This window comes from Bombina bombina, chromosome 4 (assembly GCF_027579735.1).
Source record: "Bombina bombina isolate aBomBom1 chromosome 4, aBomBom1.pri, whole genome shotgun sequence".
NCBI lineage: Eukaryota > Metazoa > Chordata > Amphibia > Anura > Bombinatoridae > Bombina > Bombina bombina.
In genome coordinates, this window is record NC_069502.1 from 710,161,442 (window position 1) to 710,170,125 (window position 8,684).

The 8,684-nt window shown below is 36.0% G+C and overlaps 1 protein-coding gene across 3 annotated transcripts; it reads left to right on the plus strand.

The window, feature by feature from the left end:
- Positions 1-363: 363 nt before the first annotated feature.
- SGK1 (serum/glucocorticoid regulated kinase 1) lies at positions 364-8,369 on the plus strand. Of its 3 annotated transcripts, none has more exons than XM_053710904.1 (10): positions 364-511; positions 3,847-3,922; positions 4,318-4,393; positions 4,717-5,037; positions 5,294-5,406; positions 5,522-5,645; positions 5,766-5,861; positions 6,369-6,524; positions 6,629-6,718; positions 7,281-8,369. In XM_053710904.1, exons 2-10 carry the CDS (start codon positions 3,852-3,854, stop codon positions 7,446-7,448), a joined length of 1,215 nt encoding a protein of 404 aa, XP_053566879.1. In that variant the 5' UTR covers positions 364-511; positions 3,847-3,851; the 3' UTR covers positions 7,449-8,369. The 3 variants fall into 3 exon arrangements, with proteins under 3 accessions (XP_053566879.1, XP_053566878.1, XP_053566877.1); XM_053710903.1 differs by lacking the exon at positions 364-511 and adding an exon at positions 622-904; XM_053710902.1 differs by lacking the exon at positions 364-511 and adding an exon at positions 3,483-3,656.
- Positions 8,370-8,684: the final 315 nt, after the last annotated feature.

The following is an 8,684-nucleotide window of genomic DNA, read 5'->3' on the forward strand; positions in this document are numbered from 1 at the left end:
CACATTGCAAGCAATCATAGCCTCTCTATTGCCAATGCTTATCAACAGTACACAGCATAGATATAAAATTACAATGTGCTACTTACAAAAGGAGAATTAGCAAATTAGTAAAAAAGCTTATGTAACAGTGTTACTGCATTTCGTTACAAAATGCCCTAAGTTGGTTTTCATTAAAAAAAAAATAATTTACAAAGTTTATTGTGAAATGAAATTAAGCGACTGTGACAGGAAGGAAAAATTTGGTAAAAAAAAAATCAGCTTATGTATTTTTCCTGTTAGGAAATGCTTAGTTGGTTGCAGGATTGTACAGGGGGCGCCTGCTCCACCCTCTAGGTATCCGGTTATGAGGAAAAAACAGTCTCAACAACTTGACTTTCATGCAGATGACACAAGTCACTGTGAAATTTCTGAGCCAGGCGCCACAGAAGCACATCTGTCTCCTGAACAAATAAAGCAAAGGTGCAAGACAAAAGACCTCCTTCTGTTTTCCCCCTTTCCTCTCAAGCTAAGAGTAAGTTTGTAATTTAAAAGGGGGTAAAAAAAAAGGAACTCTGCCTCATAGCATTGGATTAAGTTGTGTTTGTGCATTCTGTTGTATGATTAACTGCAGCACCGGCATTTCAAGTTGTAATCTTTGCTGTCATTTTGGACTGTGTGATGCTGCTGCAGTGGGCAGAGCTAATGAGCCAATGTGTAACTGTTGACTTATCTGCCCTATGCTAATCATTGGTGCTGTGGGTTAATAAAGTAGCTAGCTGAACTAGTGAGGCTCTTTTTTCCCTCTGTGTGGATCCTATTCAGAGCCCTTTGGTTTTGTGGGAGGAGTGAGTGAAAAGCCTGTGGATTATATTACTGCCTTTTCATACCAAGATGAGAACTAAAACTGAAAAGTCTCCTCTAAAAGGTATGTTTTATTATATTTATATAAAAGTCCTAACTGGATATCGCATGTGATACATTTTACCAATAGGACACATTGTATATATTTGCTAGAGAGCATAATTAGTTCCTGGCAATGAGATTAAGTTAATTACAAGAGATGCTGTGTTTGCTTTGAGCGTAAAGTATTGGAGTTAGGAACTGGACCAAATAAATGATTAAAGCTTTAGTGTTGTTTTTCAGCGGACATCATTGTCATTGTTACCAACGATAAGTAAACAAGAGAAAGTCAACTATTGTCTTTCTAGAGACCCTGTTGTTATTTGATCTGCACACAGCCAATAGTATTGTGTGTGTGTTCTTAATCTATTTATTAGCTCTCTGTGGATTTGCATGGTTTCTGGTGCTGGGCTAAGTTTTTATTGCCTTGGGAGTAGGTAAAGCAATGAGAAAAATTAGCATATTGGTAAATAGATTAAAATCAACATGTTTTCTTTTTTTTAAAAATGCCTTTTGTGCACCTACAGAAAATTATATTTATTTTTAAGACAACCTAACATAATGCGTTTTGCGCTATATGTGCAAATAAAATGATATAGTTTTTAATACAAATACAACTTTGCTGTGTTGTACATTTTTAATTCATTAGCGAAAATTCTGTTTTAAGCTTAGTATTTATATTTGATCTTTACTTGTAGAACCTTGTTTTTATGTCATCAGAATCTAAAAAAAATATATATGTAAATATAAGCCATGGAACTATTCGATATTATTTTGAAATTGTTATTGTAGTATTTTCTTTCAAAAACTATGCTTCTCCCCCACTTTTACATATTTTAAATGAAATCCTAGCGCCCTCTTGCTGCAGTTCTAAGAAGTGTCTTAAAACATTTGCTAATAAGAATCATGCACTTGTGATCAGCAGACTGTTGTAGTAATAATTATCATTATTAATAGTATTGCTTTATTTTAACCTTCAGAACATGAGCATTTTTTTTTTTTTTTGCTGAACTATTAAAAAGTAGAACTCAGCAGTTGCTTTTTGAAGAGCACGCTGCATAACATTCTTATACAATTTGTCTTTTTTCATATATTTTATATGTTGAAATTGCTATTACTCAGATTTATTTTATACTATAGTATGCAGTAGCGGTGCATACTTTTATATAGGCTTACAATACTTGCTTTGTATTTCTCAGGTTTCTTATCTCTGTCTATAACTGACTAGTTCTTTCACTTAGTACAGCCTTAAGCGTTATGTACATATCAGATAAAGGATTGGGTTTAACCCGGCTTTTTCTTGTTTTTTTTTTTTTAACAGTGTGTTAGTATTTTTGTACCTACTCCCACCTTCAGAATAGGTATTGGTTCATGATCAGAGCTCCACCTTGTAACAACTCACGTGACGAATGTAACTAAACAAATGCAAAGTAACATTTGGTTTAAGGGGAGCTCTCTCAGTCTGTATTTTGAGTAGGATGTGCTGCTATTTGTGTGGTGCTGGTGTGTGTACAATGCTGCCATTGCCTCCTACCCATGCGTTGGAGAAAAACCTGTTCAGTAGTAAAGCATTAGATTTTGCTGTCAAATAAATGGGTGGAAATCCCACGCAGCATTATTGCAATGTGTAATGCGTTAACCACAAGACTACCAGGGAGCAGCAGTTAACTAAAATGATGCTGCAGCACATGTATGTCCGGGTGTAACTTCCTTTATAATATACTCAGCCCATGGTCTAACAATCATCTGCTTTAGATGAGATCATTATACTTGTAAAATAGAAAACTCCCTATTTACTGCCTATAATAGATGTTATTACTAATATAGCACATCAGCTGGTGTGCTGCTCATCATCTCAGATAATAATGTCAGGGTTTCCCATAATGAAGTCTGCAGGAGGAGGGGTGGCTGGTGGGTTAAATGCAAGTGGTTTCTTTGCTGAGTTGGATTTTTCCCCATTGCAATATGTTTGTCAGGGGCAGTATTGCAAACCGGCTTTTTAGAGTAAACTTCTCCTTATAAATGTGTCAAGCCTAACACATGAATATAGGGTTGTAATTCAGTCAGGTTGTAACGTTATACATGATGAGGCATGTACACAAGCCTTTGTGCTTCAGTGCTACACGGTGTAATGAACATATCATATGGGCATATGAGATTTATTCAACTTTAGTACGCTCTGTCCTTAGGAGTTTTCTTTTTGTATAGTAACACAAGTGTTCTTAAATCGATAATTACTAACTTTTTAGTTGTGAGTCTACAGTTGTAAACTCTAAAAAGAAATCCCAGCCCAGTTTTTGTTTTCAGTTAATTGTGACAGTAATTACAGAAAGCCATTCAGCTTGGCACGGGCTGGGTGCCACAGTACCGTACATATAGTTCTCGAGTCTAGAAGAAGGAGAAACCAGTTCCCTTCCCTTTAGACGTCAGAAACGAACGAGGAGGCGTGTCCCAGGCTAAGGCGCCAGCTGACTGACCTGGGCCAGTTCTGGGCGCTTAAAGCTCGCGCCAGCCCATTGTGCCTCTAGATTACTCCCCCCGTGCGCTTGCCAGCTCTATAGCCCCGCCCCTACACATTTCACTATAAAAGCCCCGAAGAGTTCTGTTTTCTTCAGAACGAGTGTGTGTACCTGCCAGGCAACAGCACTTTTTATTGGATTATACAATACAGCCCACAAAGCTGTCTATAAGCACAGCCATGACAGTGAAAGATACTGCTTCACCTCCTGCTCCACTAACTTACTCCAAAATGAGGGGAATGGTAGCCATACTCATCGGTGAGTGAGGAGGGACTGAGTCTGTACATGCTATGTAGGATACCTTATTGGATCTCCATACATTCTGGGGGCGCGTTGTGGAAATCTAATAATTTGTCTTCTCTCGATATTTCTGCTGATGCTGCTTATTGATGCTACATCTGGTTACAAAACTTCTTTACTGAGTCCTCCTTGTTTTTGTATTTTTCAGCTTTCATGAAACAGCGGAGGATGGGATTGAATGACTTCATTCAGAAAATTGCCACTAACTCCTATGCATGCAAACAGTAAGTTGTTTTTTTATTTTATTTTAAGAATGCATTAAAATGAGACCATCTTAAATAATAGCAACTTCGCTACTTGACAATGATTGTATGGACCTATATCTGATGAACTTGTATAATAGTTCATTGTTGCATTAACTATAAGTAAATAATTTATGTAATCATCAAAATGTATGTTGAGACTTATAGCTCTTCATGTCACTGAATAATTAAGGCCATTATTGCAGGTCATGGCACATTGTAGTTACTTACATTTAATTTTTCCTATACTGTTTGTTTTGGTGCCTTAGCAACTACTGCATGATGAAATAATTATCATTTTAGACTGCTCTGCCCTCTAATGGTAAATGTATCTTATTAAAGGCAATTTGTAATGTATTTGCATTCTTTTTTTGCAGCCCCGAAGTCCAGTCCATCCTAAATATTTCACAGCCCCAAGAACCTGAGCTATTGAATGGCAATTCCTCACCCCCAGTAAGTAACCTATTCTATTTTACATGTTACTAATGGTGTTTGCACCCTTTTAAATAATATAACTCTATTTCAGTAGTATAATATGTATACATGTGTCTTATTTGATGGCAGTTAGTTTGTATGCTTCTCTAGTAAGTCATTGCTTTATTTAGGGATAGAACTGAAACATAATACAGTTTTGAATGCACTTTCTCAGATTTTAATGTGCTAACATTTTATAAGGTGTTTATTGATCTACAAAACAATAATGTATTATGAAGTCCTATGCAAAACCATTTTAGTGCACGATAATTAACCACTTTTCCTTTTTTTTGTTTCTTCAGCCTAGCCCATCACAACAGATCAATCTTGGTCCTTCATCCAACCCACATGCTAAACCATCCGACTTCCAGTTTCTGAAGATCATTGGAAAGGGCAGTTTTGGAAAAGTGCTCCTTGCAAGACACAAAGCAGATGAAGAATTCTATGCAGTTAAAGTCCTGCAGAAGAAAGCAATTCTGAAGAAAAAAGAGGAGAAACACATAATGTCAGAACGCAATGTACTGCTGAAAAATGTGAAACACCCTTTCCTGGTTGGGCTCCACTTCTCTTTCCAGACTACAAGCAGATTATACTTTATCCTGGACTACATCAACGGTGGAGAGGTAAGCAGAAGTTAAATGAAGGAGTTTTCCGGCCTTGACTTGCTGCTTGTATTGCCATTTCCTTTATTATGGGAAAGTTGCTGTATTTAGCATTTCCCTAGAGCCATCCAAAGTCAAGCCTATTGGTTTATCAGCAAGTTACTTCCAGCCATTGTTTCATCAGTTATATATGTCCATAGTAATTAATAGTCACTAGGGATACTTTACAGTTTATATTACAATTTTATAAATATTTCTATTTAATTTTGTTTTGCAGTTATTTTACCATCTCCAGAGAGAACGATGCTTCCTGGAACCAAGAGCTCGTTTTTATGCTGCTGAAATTGCCAGTGCCCTGGGATACTTGCATTCTCTGAACATTGTTTACAGGTATATATAGCGTTACTACTTTTTCTTCATCCTCTTTCTTGCAACTTGTTGTTGTTTTTATTTTTACATGTGTTTTCAGATTATTTATGCAATTTCTTATTTTCTTTCTTTACAGAGACTTGAAGCCGGAAAATATTTTATTAGACTCACAGGGTCACATTGTTTTGACTGACTTTGGACTTTGCAAAGAGAACATTGAACCCAATGGCACAACATCTACCTTCTGTGGCACTCCTGAGGTAAGTTCACATGCACTTTAGCATTTTGGCTGCAAGACAGGACGGTGTGCATTGCTAATCATGCAAAGTTGTTTCAGAAGACTAATGGGATTTTTTTTTTTTTGTCCTTTTTTATAACAGTATCTTGCACCAGAGGTTCTTCACAAACAACCTTATGATAGAACAGTTGACTGGTGGTGCCTAGGTGCTGTGTTGTACGAGATGCTATATGGCCTGGTAAGTTTTAATGCTACTGTCAACACACTGATTTTAATAGCAATTAAAGGGACATTAAACCCAAAAAAATTGTTGCATGATTCAGACAGAGAATACAATTTTAAACAACATTCCAATTTACTTCTATTATCTAATTTGCTTCATTCTTTAGATATCCTTTGTTAAAGAAATAGCAATGCACATGGGTGAGCCAATCACATAAGGCAAATATGTGCAGCCACCAATCAGAATCTACTGAGCCTATCTAGATATGCTTTTCAGGAAAGGTTATCAAGAGAATGAAGCAAATTAGATAATAGAAGTAAATTAGAAAGTTGTTAAAAATGGTATTCTCTATCTGAATCATTAAAGGAAAAAAATTGGGTTTAATGTCCCTTTAAACATCATTATTAACCCACTTACTGCCAGATGTCTCAATATTTTGTAGGTTATTGGCATTAAGAGGGTTAATTGACCAGGCTCAGTTTCTGTTTTCATATTTTCTAATCTGTTTATTCCTTTCTGCAGCCTCCATTCTACAGCAGAAACACAGCTGAAATGTACGATAATATTCTGAACAAGCCCCTGCAGCTAAAACCAAACATAACCAACTCTGCCAGGAATCTTTTGGAGGGTCTACTACAGAAAGACCGGACAAAACGACTTGGTGCCAAGAATGACTTTGTAAGTATACTTGCTAAATATAGCCCTTCCTGTCACACTAAGAACACATGCACGTGTCTAATTACTTCTTGATTGGTCTAATCTAATTCCTCCTTTGCTGACAGACGGAGATTAAGAACCACATCTTTTTCACTCCAATTAACTGGGATGATCTCATCAATAAGAAGATTACTCCTCCTTTCAACCCAAATGTGGTGAGTATTAGAGTGGTTTAACCAGATTTATAGATCTCTTGACTATTTTTGTGTTTAATGGATAACCTTGAGTAGACTTCACTTGATTATTTTCCATATATGCCCCTTTTAAGAAAGCATTGCAAAAGATTTGCATATTAAATTTTTGTTTTAGAAGCAGTTAGACAAATTTTAAGGGTTTTGCTGTTCAGATATCTCTTGGAATTAGTGTATAGTTTTAACTTTACTGTGGTCAATTTGGGCCAGAAGTACATTGACCTCATACACTATTAATCAATGTTTATCCTGTTAGGTAAACTATAGTATTTTAAGTGCTCATCACCCTTCTTGAGGCAATGCTGAAACCATTGTTACCTCTGAAAACTGCACTTTTAACAGGTTCTAGGTCTCTTGAATGCAAGCCACTATAATTAACATATCAAAATTTGGTTCTAGCATTTACCTTACAATAACATTTAATAAATAGCCATAAAAACATAATCATGTGTTTTTGTAATTCAATTTTAGCTGAAGTATATTAAATTTTTTTTTTTTTTTTTTTTTTTTTTTTTTTTTAATATAGAGTGGTCCAAGTGATCTACAGCACTTTGATCCTGAATTCACAGAAGAACCTGTTCCCAGTTCGATAGGACAATCTCCAGAAAGCATCCTCATAACTTCCAGCGTTAAAGAAGCGGCAGAAGCATTTTTAGGATTTTCATACGCCCCACCTATGGAGTCCTTCCTTTGAGTGACCATACATTTTATTTGCCTTGTGGTTATTTCAAGTTGATAGTCACTTTATTATCTGTTATCAAAATTGCACATCCTTCATGATAGCATCACAGCCTTAATTTCAACATCGCCTGTTTGGGTGGAAGAGCACGTTGGTGTAGCTAAGCTGAAGGGAGAAGTGACTGGACGTCTGACAATTTAGAGATGGTTGTCTCTAGAATATGAACTGCCTGCTTGTTTTTCAAGCATACAGCCCTACTAATAGGGATACGTGAAGAGGTGAATCTCCGGAAACAGCATCTGAGTTTTAGTATGGGTTCTTGGAATTGTGCCTTTCTCTATTGAGAGATCTTGTCTACAGAGACTTCCATATGTTTGGGAGTTCTGTTTTGTGGTTGCACAAGCGAACAGTGGTTAGAAGTGTGACCGTTCTCATAGTAAAAAAAAGAAAAATGTGTTTTTCACACATGAAATGTGACACTTAGTGATTACTAATACTGGGGCATTGTACATCTTTCTTCCATATGTGGAAGCTAAATTTTTATTGTAGATAAAAAATCTGTTTAATTAGTACTAACAAAGTATGACACAGGCTTGCAACGACCCTTTTTGTTTGTTTTGTTTTATAATGCTTGAAAAGCATTGCTGCTATACAGATTTCTATTTTTAGAAATGGTTTATGGACCAAAATGCCCCAAATTTAGTTGCTGAAAGCTGTTAATACTTGGTTTAGTAGTTTTTTGTTTATTTATATTTTTTGACATTCCTGACCATTTTTGTGTAAATTTGTAAATAATCAAAATTGTACAAGAGTTGTATATTTAAACTGACGGATACTTGTAAAAGTAAATAAAAACATTACAATGTACTGTAATCAGATAAAATGTTATTTTTTTCTGACCAAACCCATTGGTTTGTAATAAAAGTTTAAAAAACACTTTTGTGGATGTTTTTACATGATGGTGAATTGGGGAGGGGGGGGGGGGTGTAATGGTTTTATGGGGTTGTCCTGGCAATAATGTTTGTAGGCCTGAATTGTATTGCACGATGAACTTATTAGCAACTACACTTTACTGATTAAGTTATCTTGTGCTGCAGAGCACTGTGGGTAAGAAAACATTTAAAATAAGATCTTAAACCTGGCATGAATACAGCTAGCATGTGAGCATAGTGATATAAAGATATTAGATTTGTCTATCTCTGAACACTGACCGCATTATCCCCCAACTAGTGTCAAATGCCTCTTCAGGAT